The sequence below is a fragment of the Clinocottus analis genome, unplaced genomic scaffold (genome assembly GCF_023055335.1).
Source record: "Clinocottus analis isolate CAN_PGR_092001 unplaced genomic scaffold, fCliAna1.0.p SCAF_1, whole genome shotgun sequence".
NCBI classification, from domain to species: domain Eukaryota; kingdom Metazoa; phylum Chordata; class Actinopteri; order Perciformes; family Cottidae; genus Clinocottus; species Clinocottus analis.
The window spans coordinates 21955588-21979091 of NW_027175820.1; the positions used below are offsets into that span (position 1 = coordinate 21955588).

General features: G+C 41.8%; 1 protein-coding gene across 1 annotated transcript in view; it reads left to right on the forward strand.

Moving 5' to 3' along the window:
* Positions 1–23504, forward strand: part of itga11a (integrin, alpha 11a) — a 45481-nt gene extending 21977 nt beyond the window's left edge. Inside the window, exons 11-30 of the mRNA XM_068573372.1 lie at positions 2234–2378; positions 3457–3605; positions 4959–5102; positions 8437–8640; positions 10125–10255; positions 10432–10598; positions 12210–12349; positions 12843–12953; positions 13086–13171; positions 13746–13956; positions 14591–14689; positions 19107–19183; positions 19393–19476; positions 19629–19719; positions 19828–19941; positions 20814–20897; positions 20980–21090; positions 21258–21353; positions 22053–22166; positions 23427–23504. Of these exons, the coding sequence (XP_068429473.1) occupies positions 2234–2378; positions 3457–3605; positions 4959–5102; positions 8437–8640; positions 10125–10255; positions 10432–10598; positions 12210–12349; positions 12843–12953; positions 13086–13171; positions 13746–13956; positions 14591–14689; positions 19107–19183; positions 19393–19476; positions 19629–19719; positions 19828–19941; positions 20814–20897; positions 20980–21090; positions 21258–21353; positions 22053–22166; positions 23427–23504 (2436 nt within the window). The remainder of the gene's footprint in view (positions 1–2233; positions 2379–3456; positions 3606–4958; positions 5103–8436; positions 8641–10124; positions 10256–10431; positions 10599–12209; positions 12350–12842; positions 12954–13085; positions 13172–13745; positions 13957–14590; positions 14690–19106; positions 19184–19392; positions 19477–19628; positions 19720–19827; positions 19942–20813; positions 20898–20979; positions 21091–21257; positions 21354–22052; positions 22167–23426) is intronic.

Here is a 23504-nt window from a genome sequence, read left to right on the forward strand (position 1 = left end):
CCAGATTCCAGAGATGCTCGACAGCAGCAACCTGAGCGTTGAGAGTGGGATAACTTATTGAAAAGAATGTCGGGGCTGTAAAGGAGGAAACCAGTTCTTAAAAAGCCCAGATGGTTTCGCTGAATGTGGCATGTGCCAACTCTGAAGGGTGCTTATGCAATATTCTATCCATATAGATGTTTCATGAACCAGCATACATTGCAGTTTCTCTGTCTCCTGTTTGTTTTATTCGCTGTAACGAAACAAAACAATCTCAAGGCTCTGAGATTGTTTGGTCAACAGATTTCTGTATTTAACACAATGCAGAATATACTGTGCATCACATGTTTGTTGAGCTAGTATAAAGTGTATATACAGTATATCCTCCATGCACTTCTGTATATTTATGTACAACCACATACATCGGTTCCCTTCCAATGCACTGAAGAGGTGACATCCTGACCACAGTACATGCAACTGCAGTTGAAATAGGTCACTGGTTTATTGGGTTGAACGGCTTCGGGTTTTTTTTATTCATTTGCCATGGAGACCAATTTGACCAAAACAGACAACCACATTGGCGTAAAGCTGCTGTCAAGAGAGTGACGTAGTGCGAGCACACGGTTCCATCTTTCAGGAAGGAATCGCAAGCCTTCCAGCATCTGCTCAAACGCTGGAAAATGTGTTGTCGGCATATTGTGTGAGGTAAAAAAAAAAAACACATCCCTCATTAGGCAGAGCAACCCTGTAATTACAGTGTCAGTGATATAATGTAGGGTGAACCGTGGAAGCTAGAAAATCTCTCCTTTGCGTCTGCAGTTAATTGCACACTGATCAGGACTTAGCAGGGATTCGATGATGGACTTTAAAGCAGACTTACTTTCCTTGCACACTGTGGGTTGTGATTGTGTAAAAATGTTCCACTGTAGCTTTTGTGATTGTTGATGACGTTTAGCTCATCGCTGTCATGAGTTCATTTCCAGTGCTAGTTTTCTTTTAACTTCCTGGAGAGAAAAAGTCTGAAATATAGCTATAGATGAGCAGGTTTTTTGAAGTTTTCATTACTTTTTGCTTTTCATAGCTCTGCTCCAACTTAAACAATAAGAGGAGATAGATCAGTAGAAGATTTGTCAGGGCTATGGGATATGATTTTTCTCAGTTTTTAATATCTTTGGGTTTGGGACTGACAGTCCAAACATTTAAAGACAATTTGAAGGACTTGTGATGGACATATTTCCCAATTTTCTTCTGACATTTTATAGCTGAAATGATTCATCTTGAAAATATACTAACGGTTAATCAATAATGAAACTATTCGTTAGTTGTAGTCCTACAACCGGGTCACACAGATAAAGCTGATTCTGACACCTACCTTGCTAATGTTAGCTTGCGCGCTAGTAAGCAATGCTGATGTTGTGACCAGCCAAGCTAACGTTGACTACGACTGAAATTGTCAAAGTTGTGGGTAACGTGTCTGTGTTGTTGTGTGATCCTTTATTCACAACCAAACACATGACATGATGGTTGTGATTGTGATGGACGATAATAGACAAACTTAAGAATAAACAACAAAATGGGGCCTGAATAAGCAACTTGTATGCTATGTGTGAGCTGAGGGAGATTGATATTGTTTCTTAAATGGGAAAAAAAAGGACTCACGATGTGAAATAGTCAACCGAAGCTGTTTACTTATTGTGAAATTTAAGGATGTAAAGATGTTTTTATGTTTTTCTTAATCCAAAGAAAAGAAAGTTTGGTACACAGTGTCTTCATTTTGAAATGGGACAGTTAGCTGCTATAGATAGATTTCTCCAGTGAGGAATCTGAGCGAAAAAGCCATAAACCTTGAGAAGGACCATTGGTTTCTTTTATACATCAACATGTTCTTGTTGTAGCAACATCTGCACCTGAAAGTGATCTGATCGACTGCGGGAAAGAGAGAGAGGAATACATTGAAATGAATGTCCTTCATAGTCTTTTCAAGTGACCACATATGTAATTAGAACCTCCCAAGTGTTTGTCATTGTTACTAAGATTACGTTTCACCACACGCTCATTAATCTGCCTGAAACTAAGGTGAGCCAAACACTCAGGGTGTGCTCCAAAATGGTGGTTGCACTTTGTTAAATTCCATAAGAGGATCGTCAACATACACAGCAATTACCATCTTGAGAACATGTGCAACCAGATCATTCTGTCCTCCTCTGCTGTTTGAAGTTTCTTATGATAAAAATAAACAACACCTCTCTTGCAGGACGGGATTCTGGTCGGCGCAGTCGGCGCTTACGATTGGAACGGCGCCGTGTTGAAGGAAACGCGACAGGGGAAGGTGGTCCCTCCCAAGTCTTCCTACACACACGAGTTCCCCGAAGAGCTCAAGAACCACGGTGCCTACTTGGGTGAGTAACAACCCTACAAATGATTTTGATGGAGCGGGGAAAACATTCCTGTCTGGATTGTGATGGATGTGGATGAAGGCTACGCGTGAACAATGTTTATAACACAAGTCCTGCTCAAAGACCTGTGGTTTAACATTAACTATATTAGGTGCAACCCATCTCTATTAAGTGTACCCATTGCCCTGGTCCTTCACGTTGTATCCAACCCCATCACACTTCACCACCACAGACTTCTGCTTTTACCATCAGTGGTTTGCCTCTGAGCTTATCCACCAGGCTGCCAATGGACGCCATCCTAGACTCAATAGTAATATGAGGTGGAAGCAGGATTTTTGGACAGGCAGGGAGAAAGTTAAAGCTTGGGGGGAAAAAAGGGAGATGAAGGTGGAAAAGTATACGGGGAGCGAGTGGAATCTTTAGTGGGGGAAAAAGACCAAAAAGAGGAAGAAATCTGAGAAACCTGAGAAACCAGAACATCCCGTTCTGCGTAACTGAATGCAGCTCGCCGAGCTTCGACTCCTCAAGTTGCGGAGTTTTACTATTTTTCCTTGAGTCATGCAGATCACTGCTATGAAATTAAACCTGAAGGACAGGACTAATCCCTCTCAGTGCACTCAGACAGTGGAACAAAACATAGTGCCTCTCGTCTTTATCACAAAATTAACTTTGTTCATTTGCAGATCCACAGTCAATGGAAGAAAAATGTAATCATTATCCTACACGGGTTATAACTATCTATATCAACTTACTTTTTTTATTCCATCTGGATATTTTTCTTCCATCTGTATATTTTATAAATTTGATCCCATCCGTATATTTTATTTTATTCCATCTGTAAATTTAATATTCTTTCTTTTTTACTGCTATTTTTTTTTCTTAAATCCTTAATCTGTTTATTACTGTTCTACTGTTTATTTATATTATTTGTTTCTTTTATCTTATTACTTGTGAGCAGTGCTGCTGTAATCCTGTAATTTCCCCACTGAGGGACGAATAAAGGATTATCTTATCTAACTTCAGAAGGCTGTTGTCCGTGAACACAGGCAGATTGAATGTGCGTTTGCTTTTACAAATCCAGGCTACACCGTGACGTCTGTGGTGTCGGCCAAAAACGGTCGTCTCCTCGTAGCGGGAGCGCCGCGATTCAACCACACCGGCAAAGTCATCATCTTCACTCTGAAGAACTCGGGCAACCTCACCATCCTGCACGCTCTCAAAGGCCAGCAGGTACTGTGGCAACCAGCACTTCACCCATTACAAGTTCAGGAGTACATGACGAGTACATGAGGAGTACATGAGGAGTACATCAGTGTGAGCTGCACGCTGATGTACTCCTCATGTCTTCTTTGAGAGAATACCGCAGAGCAACAAAGAATGTCATAAAACATTGTGATAAAACTCCGCCTGTCCCGTTATTAAAGAGCAGCTCCGTTGTTCATTAAGTCTTTATGAGTCTTTAAAGCTGCTTTTTTTTGGATTAATGGGATTATATAGTGACCTCGAGACAACTTCTTTTAAATAGAATCGCTGCGGGTGTTAGGAAAATATGTGTCATTTTTTTCTGTCAAGTTCAACTTGGGTGAACTTTGGTGCCTGAAATAGAGGAAGCTCTTGGAGCTTATTAGCTCTGCTGCACCATCCACTTTTATTTAACAATTCAGCCAGATTTCTGGGTAAATCTTCTCTGTTTTTTTCTTCATTTTAGTCCCTAGTTTATTCTGTATATTTAACTTGTGAAAGCATTGCAGTTGTTTGAATTATTGACCAAATAAAATACGACACAATGGTTAGAAATCATCATGACGTGCAGTCTGTTTTAGAGGAAAAGACCAACAGCCAAAGAGATGTTTAAAATTGAACCTCAATAAAATGACTGCTCAACAACTCGTCCAAACAACATACACATGGCATTTGGTGTAATCCCTACAACAATTCAAGTTTGATCTGGTGCTATAAATGATTATTGTTTATTTTAGGACTTTCAAGCGGACATAAAACGATCCGTTGGGATTGAATCTCACTAGTTGAGTCAAATTCTGTTTTAAAAATAATCATCTGCTGGAAGGGATGTGGCCATGTGTGTTAATGACCGCTACACTCATAACTGGCCAACCCTTCACAGGCCTGAAGAAGTGATCCTGCAGCAGCTTACATTGTCCCTTGTCAGCAGCAGCTCATCCAGAACAGCATATGTTTTTTTGCAGAAAACTTTTTTTTGATCTCACAACTCTTGAGGAAAGATCTTTTTAATAGGCAGATGTTTCTGATCTGAAAACCAATAGATGATGTTCCATCCACTCCAGTGACTCCCCAAAAGCTCTCACAGTCTGAGCATCTACAGAATCATTACGACTCTGACCGCTTGCTTTTACGCAACGCAGACCCCCATTTGCTTTCAATATACAGGATCATAAGCAACTCCAGATCATCAGTAAATCAGCAAACAACATGTGGGTCAACAAAAAGCGGAGGAGGAGCCGAAAAATGTCAGAAAACAGAAACACCTGTTGAGTGAATGATTTTAAGGGGTTCAAACCGATGAATAATAAAAGATCTACACGACGTGTACGTCTCTTTCAGATCGGCTCCTACTACGGCAGCGAGATTGCGCCTATGGATATCGATGGCGACGGCGTCACTGACAACCTTTTGGTGGCGGCGCCCATGTTCTTCAGCGGTGGCATGGAGAAGGGAAAGGTCTATATCTACAGATTGACAGAGCTGGTGGGTATAACACATGCAGGGATCAATCCATGAAATCCACGAGACACAGAATTGGGTCAACACCTGTTCAAACTTGCAGACATCCTCAGTCATTTCTGCCTCAGCGGAGGAGTCCGGTAACATTCGCCAAACCAGACTCCGCTGTGTTCCAGCTGACATTCTGCATGCAGACATTTGACACCTGACCCTGTGCAGATCCAATGTGCAGATTAAATGCCGCCATGCCAGTGTGCAGACTTTAATAGAGCCGCAGAATGAACTCAACAGGAAAATATTCTGCGTCTTCTTAACCCATTTCCAGCAAAAACCTTTTGGAGGCGAGAGGTTTCTCTAATAGAAGGAAACTTCCCGGTGCTCGAAATCTGCTCATTGGAATAATAAACCTCTTCAGCTGTTTTCTTAATCCATTGACCGGGCATGGAAGAGGCATTTAAATATCTGGTCTGGCACCAAAACCACATCACAGGTGGCAGGCCAAGCTGAACAGTCCGAAACAAAACACAAACAAAGTGAAATCCCTCTTTTAAAAACGTCTGTCAACACCAGGGCAGCAACAGCAATCATGACGCGGTTGATCCAGGTGGTTGCTGTAGATGCTGCACCGTGATATTGTTCTGGGAAGCTATTTAAGGTTGGACACCCTGGTTAAAAAATGTGTTTATGTGGTTACAGTGAATATTACAGAACCACATTGTGATTCTGCAGACTTGATTTAAAAAAAAGAAGCATTTTCATTGGCATTGAGCATATTTGCTACTAATTTAGTACTTTTTTTTTTTTTTGCCGTGCTAGCTGCGTGGCTTTATATGGCAATGCTGGTCCAGACTGAAATATTTCAGCAAAGAAAGAGACGTGTTTTTCTATGTCTGCCTATGTCTGCCGCCTCGGTTGAATAACCGTACATTACTGTAAAAAATGTATGAAATGAGAAATGATGAAACGCTGAAGCGAATATAATCAAAAGTGTTACCTCAAGAATGATCATCTTCTGAACCCACAACCTCGCAGAGCAGCTAATGCGGCTTTAGACTCTTGCCTGGTTTGATCTACTACACATATATGTCATTGTTTCTTTTTCATTTTTACACTCTATGAGTCAGATGTCTTGCTCAGGCGTGCATGTGTGGTGCGGGATAGCAGAATGATCCTCAGCTGTTTTGTGCCCTTACCAAAACTTAAAGGATAATAACTACAGTAAGTCCAAAGAGAAACGAAGTCGCCTAAAGTCTGGCAGCTGGTCAAAAATAAAATTCCATTCTGATGCAAAACCTTCTCCTGAGGCGCTGCACAATGGTTGTGACCCTCCATGGCCTCCTCACAAACCATATGTTTCAGATTTAAACACTGCTGAATATATTATCCCCGATTCCTCCATCAACCTTCCTCTTTGTCACGCACGCACACATCAGGTAGCCCAGTAAGTAAACGCCACCTCCCTAAATCATCTCCCCTCCCGTTCATTCAACAGGAATAACAAGTGATCTCATGTTTCGTCTGCTGACCCCGAAATTATATCATGAGCTGAAATGCCAAGTGGACCAATGATATGCATGGCCACTGATGGAATGAAGTACTTGGCTCTATTTTACCTTTAAAAAAAACAGCCGAGAAGCTTTCAAAGACGTGGATATTTTCCATCTGACTTTAAGCTCGCTAAGAATAGAACTTCAAATAAATACACTAAAGCTATACGCCGCTCTTTTACGACCGCGATTCCTCACTTTTTGTTTCCCAGATGTTTCACTTGAGTTCAAAAAGGCAGAATTAAAGTATTATGTGGAAAACACAGACCCCGATCCGAACGTTATCTTCCGTTTGATTATGTATGTTTTTTCGTGAATGAATTCCAACACAATTAGTTGACTAAAGATGGTTTTGACATGATTGAAACAACAAACCCGGCTGGATTGAGGACAAAGGGGACAACATGATCTCCTCTAGTCGTATTATGAGACATCTGAGAGATCATTTGATGAACAGATCGGCTCTTTGACTTGAGCTCTGCCAAGAGGCATGGACCAGCCCACCGGAGGAGACGAACCGTACACTTTCTTTACCATTCATGCTCTTTTTTTGAAACATTTGCTTTTGGCATATGCTTCTAATTCCAATACATCTTTTATCCCTTCCAGCTTGTATCTGTGTATACATCCATATTATAGAAACATGTGTACTGTAAATACTTTCTATGTGAGTGAGACAGGCTTTCTAGTTGTCCGCCAGATAAATCCTATACACATTATTTTCAGTAAGGAGACATATTTACATACATATATACACACTTGACTTGTGTAAAGGTGTTAAGACTCCCCTTTACCTTTAATCTGATCAGCTTTGTTGCCCTTGTCCCGAGCTGTTTTTATTTTTCTGTGTAAATCTAAGGAGAGAGGCGCAAGAGTAAAATCCCTCGTAACAGAACGCCCACTTGTCCAAATAAAGCTGATTCAGATAATTCAGCATTTATGACACAAGATGCAGTGAATTACTTCATGGTCGTAATATTGATTTATTCGCAGGCAGTGAGGTAAATGTAGCATCTGGAACACGGGAGCGTCTGAACAGAAACCGATAGCTACATCAGCCAAATGTTGTTTTTCTTTGTTTTTTGCTTTCCTGGCTGGGTTGAAAAATAAACACCTCAGCCAAATCCAGACTGTATTTGGGGGGCCCGAACAGAGGCGAGCTATCTGGGTTATGACCCAACTCATCAGTCCAAGATGCACGCTGCTGTCGTCTGTGCAGTGTATTGTGGGAAGTGACCCGCGGCGAGCACGTGACGAGCTGAACACAATGAGTCTGTGGAGAGATGACGTATTTCCATGTTGAAAGAACAGATTAAAAGATCGTATTTCTTTGGTTCGAGTCAATATTTCTTGTGGTTTCTTGTTCGGCAATCACAAGAGCACAACGTCACCAAAATATGTCCCACGATGCTGCATTTTCCAGTTACTTATTTACATGGAAACAAGGTCTGGGAAGAGAATAAAGCTTTGGAAATTATTATTAAAGTTTTTATTTCCATCTTGTGTTGTGGTTTTAAAATGTTTTCTTTACCGTTTCTTGCAGTAGATGTTTTAGTGGTGTGCAGACAGATCTCCCACTGCCGGACTCCCCAATAAAGTTAATCTCTATCCATCATCATCAAAACCAAGGCTTATGAATAGAGTAAAACAAATCTCAGCTTTCCCTTAAGAGCTGATGGCGTTCAGATATTAATGAAGTGGGAAACGGGAGAATAAACGGCTCTGATCGCAGCAAAACTAGGACGCTCTGCGAGGCGTATAAAATGTGTAGTAATGATTGTGCATCATGATGTTTCCCCTTCATCCTCCAGAATCGTTTCATCCTCGAGGGGTCTTTGGAAATCCACAATGGTGGCCAGAACGCTCGCTTTGGCTCATCGCTCGCTCCTGTGCCAGATCTGAACGGCGACGGCTTCAATGACTTGGTGGTCGGAGCCCCGCTGGAAGACGACCACAAAGGAGCCATTTACGTGTTCTTCAGCCAGCACAACAGAATACTACGCAAATACAAACAGGTAGGAGGGGTGCAAAGGGCACGGTTGAAAGGCAATGGCCGTGTTTCCCAGATTCAATCTTTCTTAAGGACTTAAGAAGGCTCTTAAGAAGGATTCGGCTAAGAAGGAGCGCTAAAATAGGGGTGTTTCTCTTAACTGCCTCAAGCTGTTAAGTGTGGGTCAGGCTGATCTTACATTTCCTTCTTAGTGGAAGATCTTTTTAAGCTAAGAATGACTCTGGAAAACACGTCCTTCTTTCACAGCATTCTTAAGATCGCTCCTAAGAAGCTCTTAGCGCTTAAGAGCTTGTTAACGAATCTGGGAAACGCGGCCAATGTCAGTGTGTTTGTATGTTTTCGCCTCCTGACTTTAATGTACTGTTAATCATATAGGATACGTTATGTTTTTGATTTGATTTGCAACCTAGGTAGCCATTGATTAATGTTCATTAAAAAAAAAAAGACTTGAAACGTGTCTTAAATAAGTGTCATTCTATATTTGTAAGAGTTCTGTGTCCCAGATGTGAGGCTGGACTCTAAAAGGCCAAAGTCTGGAAGAGGAAAACTGTCAGCGAGGGCAAACAAAACCAGACAAAAAAACAAAGAGGCCAGCAGGGAACCAGTAGTAGTCATTCACATCCAGACAGGTTAAAGTAAATATTAGGGTTTGAGGGGGCAGGTGGACAGGTCGGTGTGGAAAGAAGGTGTCTGTAGATGCAGGAATGACAGCAGCTTCTGGACAGGTGGACAATAACGGGAGATAATAATACCAGATGGTCTGTGCAAAATATATTGATCTGAGGCAGCCGGCTGCGAGTGACGATACTGATTTAAACCGAAGCAGGAAGCGCCACAGTGAACAATTTAAGGCTTGTATGGTGTTCACTTTTTTGTTTTTAAGCAGGTGTTGTGGGTCTGTTGGACCCGCTGTATACACAATCAAATCATTTTATGTTAAAATACTCAACAGATTTTTTTCTTCATCTCAATTAGAAGCAATACAAACAGCAAATGTGGTTCATAATAATAATAATTATTATTAATAATAATAATAATTTCCACACTTAGTGACCCAAACACCTTGTTTGTATATTGTTTGATATATGTTCTTTGCAGAAAATTAGCCAAGGCCAATAAGTCTGAATTTGAAAAAAATATTTGCAATGCGTAAAAAAACTAAAACATAGACCTTTCAAATTTTTTGTTAAAATAAAGTAAAGTCGTGTGTGAAGTACTTCTAAACTCTTTTTGTCTCTTTGTCATTAATAAATAAGATGCGCCTACAGTGCCACTAAAAAACTATATTTGAAGAAATACTTTTTTTGAGTGATGAAGGAAGCTTTTATTGTTATTCTTGAGTCAATTCTTGTAAATCTACACGTGTTAAATCTGGATCCTACATTGTTTTAACTGCACAGTTTAATTGCACACATGCCGCGTATGGCTTTGATCTGTTGTTGTGATGATCGCTGTTTGCTCACATCTCCTCTCCTGTCTGTTTCTCAGAGGATCGCAGCAGCAGATGTGGCTCCTGGCCTGCTGTACTTTGGCCGCAGTATTCATGGCACAATGGACATGAACAATGATGGTTTAGTGGACCTGGCAGTAGGTTCGCTTGGTGCTGCTGTTCTCCTTTGGTTAGTATTTCCCTCGGTAAATAATACTATTATTAAAGTTAGCTCCACATATATTTCATCACATCCATCTTATTCCTGCTGTGATTTGCCCACTGTTGCTGTTCCTGTTAAAACGCTCGAACGGAGAGAAACAAACGTATCTTCAGACGTATTTAACCCCTTTTGTGCCCTCACAGGTCAAAGAGCGTAGTCCGGATATACACCACTGTCAGGTTTGAGCCCAGTAAGATCAACATCTTTGTGAAGGACTGTCACAGAGGTGGCAAAGACGTGACCTGCATGTCAGCCATTGTATGTTTCAACATCACCGCCAGGACGGCCGTTCCTCCCACACAGGAAATTGGTAAGCCAGCAAAAATAATCCGCTGCTGTCCAAGCATGCCAGTAAATCTTTCCACGTTCCTCCCCTTGTCTTTGCCTGATGTTTGGCATCTTCCAGAGGTTCATAAAATGAATATATTAGTAAAGCAGATACTTTGACATGTTGCACAACTTATCAAATCTAAAGATAAAACACCAAGTCTTAAGAAAAGAAGACAAAAATGCATATTTCCTGAAACAAAAATATGCTGACACAGAGTTCTAAACCTCTGGATATTGTCAAGCCTTTAGCGGATCCTTTTTACCGTTACGCTTGGGCAGATACATTTACATTTTGGATCTGTATTTGCAATTTAGTTCAGCTGTTGTTTGGATAGTGATACATGACAGGATGGAGCGTGGCTGGCTTCAAATGAGAAAAGGCACACTGTATATATATACTTCATGTTCTCCTGGCCCCAATGGACGTCTTAGCATGCGGCTTCCCGTAATATCTGTGATGGCACCGTGCGTTCAGAGCGGCGACAAAACGAAGCGTTTCTTTAGAAAGATTCTGATCTCACTGCTCTACACTGCTGCCTCCAAAACTGTTATATCTTCAGCACACTGGCGCCATCAAACTGTTCCTTTTATTGTGTGAACGCTGGTTGGAATTGAAGTTTATCACTGTTTTGATTCTCTTCAGTAAAAAAAGAGTTATTTCTAATTGCTTGGTTGCGGTGGTGGTGGTGACAACTCGCTCCTGCAGATATTAGCCCACCTGCGTGCAACCGCAGGGCGTCCCTGCAATTTGTTTTAAGAGATATAATGGTCCGGTCAATTTTCACTCTGTATCAGGGGGGGGAGGGGCAAGCAGAGGTGCGAGGGAGCGTGTTCTGAGTTAACCTCTTGTCCTCACGGCATCTTTATCAAATCTGTAAGACGTGCCAAAACAGAGAGGAAGAAGACAGGGACTTATCTAGTTTCTGCTGGTTACTTCCAGTAGAAGACGTTTATTTGATTTCCCTCCTCCTTGTCGTGTCTGGCTGGTAATGCAGGCCAGATGCGCTGGTGTTTGTGAGTTCGCTGTGGTCTATTGCATAAAATGAAACTATTTATTTTTCCATCTTCGTCAAGATAATCATATTTATGCAAATATCTATCTACATTGTTTGAGAAAAAAAAAACACCCAAGCAACTACTTTTAAGATGTCATGAAAAAAATATGTAATAGTTGACCCTGACAGTGTCCATTATGTGCATCATGTGCGATTCGTCCCTCTCTCAAATTCTCTAGTTGACCCCAAACGCAGCTCAAGCACAAGTTCACCATCAGTAGATGTTTCTTTATGCCATGAAAACACGAGGCAATAAATGAGAAGCCGTTTAAACAATGTGGCTTGGAAAGGACTCGGGTCTGAAGCCATGGGGTTTGGATTCTTGTATATTTTGGTCACACATTCATCAGATGTTCTGAGTCAGTGATGTCATTTACCAAAGCCTGATGCCGCCATTCGTCGGTTAGTCTGCATCCTACCCGACGACAAGCAGCAGCCCGTCTATCTTCAAAATATGTGAACACAAATAGGACGGGATCTTTTCATGCTTTCACAGTGAAAAGTCCGTGTTGAACTCTTCCTATGTGACCCACCAGGGATCAAATATAATGTCTCTATTGCGGAGAGACGTTTCAATCCTCGGGCCATACTGGACAACCCAAACAAGCTGCAGCCTCAAAACATGACCATCTTCCCTGGAGAAGAGGCCTGCCAACACATCTACTTCCACGTCATGGTGAGGCCCGTGACTAAAGTCTCATTAGAGACGATTAGCTTTAAAATGCATGTGTGTGATTCATTTTGTTTGTTTGTTAAAGTCTGCATTTAAGACTAATGCATCCCAGTGTTCATAGAATAGTTGAAATGACTGGACAATATATATTATAAGTTCGATTCTATGGGAAGTTTTAAAATGTTGTTTTTTTAAATGAATTTTATTGTCTTAATCACTGGATTTTTCATTAAATATAAAGAGTCCAATTTTAACATTTCAGCAAATCATCCCTCAGTCTTTAAAAGCCATTATTGGTATTTGTCTGGCACATTGGTCCAAACCAACACACACTGCGCATTAAAATGAGATTAAAATCATATCTTTTAAGAATTTTCGCATCTTGAAGATTTTTGTAAATGTCTTGAAAGCAGCACACACGGACTGCCATAGATAAAGTGCCTCGATAAATGAGTAAATCCACTCACTCATCTTTCCACCTAATGTTTTATTCCAGGAGACCACAGACTACGCACGGCCCATCGTGTTTGCTGTACAAGTGGGGCTCCAAGATCCCGACCAGGGACCAGTGCTAGACGACAACTGGCCGACTGTCGTGAGGACTGAGGTGCGAGACAAGCTGACCGATTATCCCTTCTGTGCTTTGAAAGTCACTAGAAATGGATCAGATTCTATCAAATATGCAAAGGAAAGAATTTGTCGTTTCTCTGACTTGCCGGTCGCTCGTCTCTTTGTCCAGCTGCCCTTCTGGAACGGCTGTGACGAGGACGACCGCTGCATCCCGGACCTGGCTCTGCAGAGCATGACCGACCTGATGACTCGAAAGTAGGTGCCCTTTTCATCAAGGTCTTCAATTACGGTTAAGAGGAAAAACAACATTGTTCACACATTTAACACCCTCATACTTTGTGTATGTATCTATGTATGTACACTGTAAGAAACATACTGTGAAATTTACAGTTAATAACTGGCAGCCATTGACAAGTAACTTATTGTTAAAAAAAAAAAAAAACAGTAAATAACTAGCAGCTAAATCACAGTAAATAACTGTAGATTTCACAGCCGTTTTTTACAGTGTACATGTGGATGTATTCTCTTTTTTACTCCATTTTATCACATTTTATTATATATATACTGTATATTTTATTTTTTATTTTTAAAAAAAAGCCTCCTGTGAACAGGTGTTGGAAATTAGCATTCGCTATATACTCTCAACACAGTGCATCTGGTTTCCTTTTGTGCGTCGATATGTGCTAGGAATTCTAATGCCATTGTGAGGTCCACATCAAATAAATGAAGTCAAGTCCAGCATGAGAACACGCAGGCGCCCGAGTGAAACTGGTGCTCAGCCGCTCTGTACTTGATGATTTCACATTTCCTCCCCTGCCCGCCCTCCCAGACACTTCTGTGCGCAGCCTGTTCAGTCTCGCGGGGCTTTCTGCCGCCACCTGAGTGAAGGAGGCGGCGAGGGCTCTCTGCGCGTTCTGGAGGGCAACAGGAGGAGGATGGTGGTGGATGTCCGGTTGGAGAACAAAGGAGAGAACGCCTACAACGCTCGCCTCAATATCACCTACACGCCCAATCTACGCTTCTCCAGCCTCATCGTCAAGGTACGCTATTATGATGAGAAGATATTTTCTTCAAGTGTGTCGATGACTTAGCCAACAAATGAGATGAGATCAATTTAAGCCACGAGTATTGTATTTGACAACAAACAGCACTTGCAGCACTTCATGATTATAGTTATAAGCACTCATAAATACTCATAATGCTATATTAAAGAAGGTGGGAAACATTCAGGTCAAGTTTAATTATGACATCACATCAAATCTCCAATGGATTTGTAATTTTATTCCATAACATAACATTTTATTATAATATGTCATCACTGCTGGTCACTCAGTGACCTTTTAGATATAATGATATTTTGCATTTTACGTGAAACACCCAGTTAACCTTTTAAAGTATCTGTCACATTATAATGCACTAATAAAAAAGATGATAATGTCTTAAAACTATGAGATTAATAATACACTATGATCCTGTGTGTGAATGATGTTGAGTGACCAGCAAATCTGAAGTATTATTATGATACTTTAAAGCATTATATATATTATACATGCTTATAATTATAATTATACAGTGCTATTATTAGATTATAATGCATTGAGTATGTTTATAATGCATTAACGTCATGGATGTTATAGAAAGTGTTACCAAAAACTATTATTCTTTTTGATCCAGGACAACTCTGACATCAAAATCGAGTGTTTAATGGAGGACAAACTGAGGAATGAGAAGATCTGCAATGTCAGCGCTCCGTTCATGAGGGCCAAAACGCAGGTGAGACGTCACACTCTGAATCAATACAATGATTTCATATTTTATCATCCAGCTGTTTAGCCAAAAAACTAGACGTATGTTTTGCTGATGTTGAATCAAAATGACGGATTGGCAGGTTTTCCTCTTTCCATTAAATCTGACGTTTTTTGACGTTTTGATCTTTCCAATCATGGAGAAAAAAAAAAAAACAATTTCATGCTGATTCCCATATATGATGGAAATCTGTTAAGATGGTGGCCCTTGTGACTGAGATAATCCCCGACAGAGCAACAGCTCAGCCCTCACGTAATGTGATGAAACGCTTCCGACATCCACATGAGATCACAGGGGCCCAAACACGCTGCAGGCTTCAGACGACCGCGACAGACCACGCTGGTGAATGTAAAACACACAAGACAACCAGGAGAGCGCAGTTTAACCTTTTGGAAACTGTGGAACCAATTTAGGCTACGCACCTCTTTTTCCCTGTGTTTGAGTCATCGTAGGAACCCCAAATTAATTCCAATGCTTGTGTTTATTGTATGTATTTGTTCAGTAAAGTCTTGGGAAAAAAATGTATATCTGCAAAAAAAAATCACTTTGAAAAGATGTGTTGATCATAACTATGAATATCCAGCATGATATGAGCCAGATTCCTCAAAAATGCCTCCTCGAGCGATCAATAAGACATCTTTTTGGAAAGATTAGGACCTTAAGAATTGGAGTCTCCAACAAAAATCACAATAAAACAAAGCCTTGGCCTGTTATGAAGGAGTTTCAGTCAAAAAGACTGTCGTTCTGTATTTCATGCCAAAAAGATTGTCACAATGGGGCATGCTGGGACTTAAAATTGGAGTTGGAGGATTTTCGTGCACGGTTTCCAAAAGATTAATTTGTGAACTAAACGTCCTCAATTCTGACATGAAAGTCCAGAGTGTCGACACCAAAACATCCCGTTCTCTGTTTAACTCTCTAACTATAACACATGTGAGTAGAAAGCAACTCTAATATAGATTTAATCTTAAACATGTCTTTGTTATTACATACTTTCGGTGGCTTATCAAGAAAAAAACACACATTAAAGGTTAAGATCAGCATCCTTTTCTTAATATATATATATAGTGACAGTACTGTGCATAAAGGAGGGTAGCATATATCAATGGTGCAACTTAATTGTGACAACAACAAAAAGAACTATGAGAAAATGAGTAAACTTCTCATTGTACGCGGTGTGTATGGTCTCAATCACATATTCATATACCGATACAGAAATCTGAACTTGCAAGTAGGACAAGGAAGCTTCATTTGAGTTCATTCATTTAGTTTGTTCTCAAGGTCACGCATGAACCTCCTCATGTTTCACATGTTTAACATTCAGTAAAGAAGAGAGAGGACACGCTAACTGTGAAAACATATGGGTGTGTTTGCAAAACTACAGTTTGGGGTTTTTCTGGGACACAAGCTAAAACATGTGTGAGTCCTGTTAACCAAAGACTTCTCAACTTTTGAAAGCAATTTCTTAAAGTAACTGTTTTGGGGGGTTTTTTTAGACAAAAATCATGCCCTCTACATTCACCAAAGAATAAATTAGCATCCCATTCGGTTGTTATTACACTAAACCATCTTAGCAACACGGTAAATAGAACAAAAACACTTTCTTCCTCAGCCGTTAAGATCATTTTCTCTCCGCTTTAGCCGGGCGAACGAGGTGAGACAGAGTGGAAGAGACCTTTTGTCCTCATCTGTTCCTGATTCTCACGTTCAATTCTACTGTTTCAAGCCTTTCCACAAGCTTGTAATGTCAACGATATTTATGAGACTCCCGTTTGTTTTACGGCAAGGCATCGAGTTTTATTTTTAAGAGGGTGATGTTTGAACTAACTTTGATAGGGATGACACTAAAGGAACAATTAAAAGCTTTTAAACGGTGAGCAGATTATACCGAGACATCTTCTCCACGGATGTCTGATCACAAGTCTGCTGACAAATGTAGGAATGAATAAAGAAGGCGATTTAAAGAGTTCAAGAAATGTCCCAACCACGACGTCATTATCCCAAACAATCGTCGTCTCTGGGAGCAACGGAAATATCACGGCGTTTTTTTTTTTGGGGGTTCTGCAACGCTGAACCGAGAGGATTCTGGTCGCCCCTTCAAACTCCCCGAGTGATTCATACCGGCTCCTGCAGCCAGGACGGCATCCAGAGCCACAAGGCTGATGGGCTCTGGTTCGGGAGCATTTTAAATATGCGGCACAGAGTTAAACGAGGCTGATTGTACACCGGCGCCGCTGCCAAGCCCGCCGCCAAAAAAACCGCCGTTCATCTGAGGGGAAAGTAGTAACCTCGTGGGGCGAGCTTTTAAAAACAGCCAGTTATCACTCTTGTTTTGACGTTTCCGGTTGGTTTTGACCTGCGTGAAAGTAGCACGTACTGTAAACTTCACTGCGGCGGCCGCAGAGTGAGGCCTACGGACCGGGCGCTGGTGGTGACGTCCGTGCCGCTGCGTTCTCGAGGCCGAACGCAGAGAACGAGGAACGCCAGCGCTGCAAATGAATTGTTTGACGGGTGACAGTGGATGTGGTTCGAGGATGCGGGTGGAAGACGCCGAACTTGGGAGGAGGAGGAGGAGGAGGAGGAGGAAGAGGAGCTTCACGCTCCGTCTGAGTTTCCATGTTCAACTATTCTGGCGCATGAACATCGTCTCGCTCGGACACGTCTTCCAAACCCAGATGAATGTGTGTGTCTGTGCACTTTTGTGTGTATTTGTATCGAACTTTCCTTGAAATCAACATAGATCTTCATAGACTTCCGTTAACATAGATTCATCCAAATTTTTTTTTGAAACGGACAGAAAGCTGAAGCTTTCTTTTCCAGGTCATTATAACAAAGACAAAAACAAGAGATAATTGTCCACTAATAGGATGCAATTATATGAAAATAGGCAGTGGTGGAGGAATACTTCCTTACAAAGAGAGTATTCCATTCAAATTCCCACTGAAGTCAAAGTAGTATCAGCAAAATGTAAAATAGACGTTTTAAAAGTAAAGGACCTCTTCTTTGTTACTTCTCTGAGCTGCAAACATTTTTGGGGTAAGTTCAATCAAATAGCTTTAATGTAAAATCTTCAACTGAAAACTTACTAATAACTCTAGCTGTGAAATGAATGCAGTCGGGTCAAACGCACAATCATTTTCCTTAAATTAAGTAAAAAGTAGCAGAAGATGGAAGTACTCAAAGTACCTCCAAACCATACGTGAGTACGGTACTTAAGCAAATCTATTTTCCACCACTGGAAATGGGTCATAACTTCTGTATGTATGTAACTTATCTGCGGTTACGTTATGGAGGAGGGAAGCTGCATAGAGAGGATGCATTCCTCTTCGGCCAGACGTCCGTTAGGAGTTCATTACGACACGGAGGACTGTAAACAATGCTCGGCTCAGTCTCCTCTCCTAACCTCTCCCCTCCTCTCCTCTCCTCTTGTAACCTCTCCTCTCATAACCTCTCCTCTCCTCTCCCCTCCTCTCCTCTCTTCTCATAACCTCTCCTCTCCTCTCCTCTCCTCTCCTCTCCTCTCCTCTCCTCTCCTCTCCTCTCCTCTCCTCTCCTCTCCTCCCCTCTCCTCTCTTCTCCTCTCGGGTTCTCCTTCTGTTTCTGTTTAGACTTCCTCTAATGATTTCCATTTTCTGACACACCCGTTGTCTTTTTTCTCTCTGTCTGTGTCTCCTCTCTTCTCTTTTCCGCCTCTGGGCTTCTGTTTTGCCCTGAGTCTGACCCTCTCACTGCTTGTATGTGTGCACTTAGTCATTTCATTTAAAACATCAACCTCAAGAGAATCATATCAATAAATAAAAGGTTGTTGTGTTACCTGACTAATACTGAGGGATATTAGAACCTCTTTAATAAATGTGTTTTATTTATTTCTTTTATTATAATATCATTAACTACAGTAACATCTGTGGTGTTACGGGTCAATTTGGACCTATGTACATTTACTTCAAGAAAAAGGCTAAAAAGTTGTTTTTTTTCAGCAGTAGCACTTTAATACAAACACAAAATGAAAAGCAGAGTGACAACACAACATATAGACTTGCAATGTAAAAACAACCAATCAAGCAAGTCTTATGTTTATAACTGGGTCTGAACCGACCCCAACAACACAAAGGTCGTCATTTCAACCATTTTATCATTTAGTGAAAAAAAAGTGGTTGTTTTATTTTGTCGAAATAGAAGTTCCTGACAAAGTCAAAAAGCCTTGATGCAATAAACACATTTGATGTGGTTCTTTTTTGCATTTTAAGCCTAAAACCCTAACACAAGAGGAGGGTTGCCGTTGGCCAGGATTTAAACAGCAGCATATGGACCTCTTGTTGTGCAAATGTCTGACAATAAACTGCTGAAAATGATTTATTTCTAAACTTTATTTCCTCCTCTGCAGGTCTCATTTCGTCTGGAGTTTGAGTTCAGTCGTACCGTCTTCCTCGAGCACGTCAGGGTTATCCTGGAGGCCAGAAGGTGCGAACCTCTACTTGTGTTTCCTGTTTGCATCGAAGGACGTCGCACACGTACAAATGTTTCACGAAGGCGACTCAGCATTACTGCCACCGCACACAAAAGCTGAAACTGCAATTGAGCGACAAGGACACATATTTCAACTGGTATACGTGCCGCTGTGACATCATTGCTTACGTTCTTTGAATGCTTTCATCCCGTTGTCTCGACAGCGATGGCGAGGAGATGAGCACAGCGGATAATTTCAATGATATCTATTACTCACTGAAATACGAGGGAGACCTTCTCTTCACGAGGTTTGTCCATTTCTGAATGTCTTAGTTGAGTCATATTACTTAAGTCATATTGTATTATTACAAATGTCATTGAATCGGCGTCGCTTTAAAGCCCAGATGAGTGAACGATTCTCACATGATACCTGTTTTGTGCTTATTCTGTACATCCAAAGGGATTCAAATCCGACCCGATACGATATCAAGTCCGAGCTGTCGCTGGAAGAGCCCGGAGTCATCGGCCCTCCTTTCAACTTCACTTTCCAGGTGAGAGCCAAGAGCATCGTCGTCACCATTTCGTATATCGACTGCACAGGACAACGCTGCTTTCACAACATCCTTCGTCGCCTCCTTTTTGTTTCCGTTGCCTCTCAGATCCAGAACCTCGGCTACTTTCCCGTAAAGGATCTGCAGCTGAACATTGAGATCCCTGAGATGACGAAAAATGGGAACCAACTCCTGCAGATATCTGACTTTTACATTGACCAGGTGAGTGCGGAGACTAGAGGTTAGTTTGATTCAGAGTGACGTTCCTGATGGTGCTTCAATGCGCACTAAAAAGCAGGCCAAGACAATCACGATGGCAGTAGGCTACTTGCGTGGCACACTCATCACCAAGGCTAACATCGTCAACAGTGAGGCCACACACTCAGCAACCACACATGTTGCGAAGACTCTTAACCTGAAACTGTTGTGGCTCTGGTTGGCTGTGACAATAACAGCGGAAAATTGTTTCTCTTTTGGTATTTGTATGTGGAAACTGTTTGTTCGTTTGAAATATGACTACCGCTCTCTCTACACAGTAGCCTCAGCTTTTAAAATGTATTTTCAATTGCAAGTGACACATTTGTGGTAAAAATATTTTAGAGACCCTCCAAATGATGCATGTGTGCATCAACATTACAAAACATCAATTACATGTGAAGCACATGACACAACTGAAAGCTGATACACAATCAAAAATACATTCTTACTTTCCCTTAAAAATGGAAGATAACTCTGTTTGAATGATTTGAATTCATCCATGGGACTTCTACGTGTAACAAGACGGATATGCGTGCATACAAACATGCATACATGCTTTCATGCATGCATACAAACATGCATATATGAATGTATGCATTCATGCATTTATGCATGTTGTTGCACGAAGAAGTCACAAAATAAATTCAAATGATTCAAATCAAGTTTTCTTGTATTTTTAAGGAAAAGCAAGGATGTATCAGCATTCAATTGTTTAATGTGCTTTTTTTGTAATGTTAATGCTCTCAACGTGTCACTATGTTACATCACCTGTCCTCTTCAGAGTTGAGGGTGGAAAACACACTAACAGGTGGGTTTTCCCTCTTGTCCCTCCTCAGCGAGACGGATCCCGCTGTTTACCGCCTCAGCATGTGGCACAGAGCCGGGCGTCCCCCGAGGACCTCTCCCGCTTCTCCCGCTTGGTAAAGTACAAACCAACCAACCAACCAAACCATCCATCCTTCGTGGGTCAGCTTCAGACTGACGCCTGGTTTCTTCGCACAGAATCGATCCAACACTCTCACTCTGCCGATCCAATGCGCCGTCAACGTGGCCTCCTACAAAGAAATAGCGGTTCGAATCACAGGAGCGCTCCGAATAGACACCTTACACGCAGTGAGTATGAAACCGCTCAACATGAGTGCATCAAGTTACAGCTTCATCACAACACACTCTTCATCCCACTGCTATCCTGCTTGGACTCCGTCGCGACGACAGCTTTGTCTTCCAGCTGTGTGATGTGTTTGTGAAAACTGGCGGCGTGTTTTTGATTTCCCCTCCAGCTGAAGTTTAAAATCTTGGAGCTGGGAACCAGTGCATCCGTGGAGCTTCCCTCCTCCAGTCCCATGTTTTTACACGAAGAGAGGCCTGTCAGACATGTGAGTTAACGCCGACTAATTCTGTGAACTGCTTCGGTCCCTGGCTCAAATCTGAGCTCGTAATAGCACCAAAATCCGATCACACGTCCAATCCTAAGTGTGAATACGGGGATTTGTGCTTAGGGGGGAATCACAAACTGAAACTATTACAAATAATAACACTCAACAAGATCATATTTTGCTGCAGTGACTGCTTTATGAAGTATAGCAGGGAGCTCATGGCGCTGCAGACCTGAAGCGGTGAAGAATGAGACGGTAACGGAGAGCACACGTGCTGTGTGGTGCTTAGGGACCGAAAGGACCAGCGGCACAACATGTAACAGTCTGGACTCCTACACTGAGCTTTACTGCCATCTATTGGCCGGTACAAACATCCATACAGCGTCTCTCTTTAGTGCTTGTGTAAGCACAATGTACCCATTTCTATGAGCTGATGTAAGCTCTAAATGTCTTATTGATGTAACAAGAGGAGGGGATTTAATGGCAAACCTGGTTCTGACATTTTATACGTTCAGAAAGAAAGTTGCCAGTACTGTTCTGAAATATTACCATTGTCTCATGTTCAATAAATGGCCTGTGAGTGTCCTTGTGCCGAATTATAATGTACTATACATTTGTTTTTGTTGTAAAGAGTGAGCAAATAAACTCTGCATCATAACACTTTACAATAGATGACAATGATTTGAATGTGGTCCACAGATAATACTGGAGATCAGGAAGGAGGGCGATTACAGAATCTCTAACTGGATTATCATTGGTAGCACGCTGGGAGGACTCTTATTGTTAGCGCTGCTCAGTCTGGCTCTTTGGAAGGTAAGTCATCATATTTGAGAGTAACTACAGAAGATGCTGAATATTAGTTGAGCATGCCAACGAGCTGGTGGGCCTCAGTGCTGCTGTTACTCTCTAAAGAAGGGAGTCACATTTTGTTCTATTGTCAATCTAATGCCGTGTGGGGCAATGCTGCCACCCTCTGGTCGGGAAGGAAATAACATCTGTACTGAAATATAGAAAGGTTGAATGTGACGGTGATAGCATGAAGAGGCTGTGATCAAATTTCACTTGAAAAAAGTGCTTCTATAGCAAAGGATAGCTTTTAAAGTCTGCCTCGTATTTTGTCTACAGTCAAATAAATCTGAAAGTTGAACAGTTAAACCATGTGAGCTCCCGACTTGGAGAAATAACGGTGCAGCTGAAACCTTTTGCAGAAGCTTATTTTGAAGAAGAAGGTCAAACAAACAACAAAGGCCGCCTCACACCCACGGCCAACACAGCAGCCATTGACTGAAACACACACTGCAACTCGCTTCACCCGCAGAGAAGTCACACTCAAGATGACTTCATCTCTGAATGTATACATTCAGAAGTCATCTTCCCTTTGTAGGAAAAGTAAAGATGTTTATATGTAATTGATTTGTTGTTGTTGTGGTTGTTGTCTACATACATGTGAAAAGTGCTTTATGTAAGGCAAAGAAATGCCTCAACAACATTGATCAAACTCAAAGGCCCCGAACACTCATAGTACGCCCACACACTAATAAGCCGCACTTTTACAGCGGCTTATTACAGCCCGGCACATGGAAGTGGCATGAATCATCACATGAACTCCGGTAATAACCCCTGAGCCTGTTCCTTTCACTGCATGAGGATTGTAAGACGCAGTTGAGCGCTCAGGAAAGGAAGCCGCTGCATCAGTGGTTCTCAAACTTTTTTTGTGTGTGTCACGCCCCAACAAAAAGCCAATCTCCGCTCCAGGTCATCGAGCGAGACTCTGAACTCAGCTGCTCCCCGGCCGCTTCACAGCAGCACACTGCTCCTTAATAACCAAGGATGGGTTGAATGCAGAGAATACTTTCCCCACTGTGGGATTCATGAAGGATTATAAAAAAACATCGACATTTTCCCCTCCCCTTGCGCCCCACCCGTAACACCTCTGCGCCCCACTAGGGGGTCGCGCCCCACAGTTTGAGAACCACTAGTGCTAAATGGATCTAAAATCCTGATGTTATCACACTTAACGTACCGATGCTCCACGATGAACACGCTGTACCTCGTGTCTCACTCCCTCCGCAGATGGGCTTCTTCCGGAGGCAGAAGCGGCGGGACGAGGACGAGCAGGAGGCCAACGGGAAAGTGGCCAAAGAGCGGTAA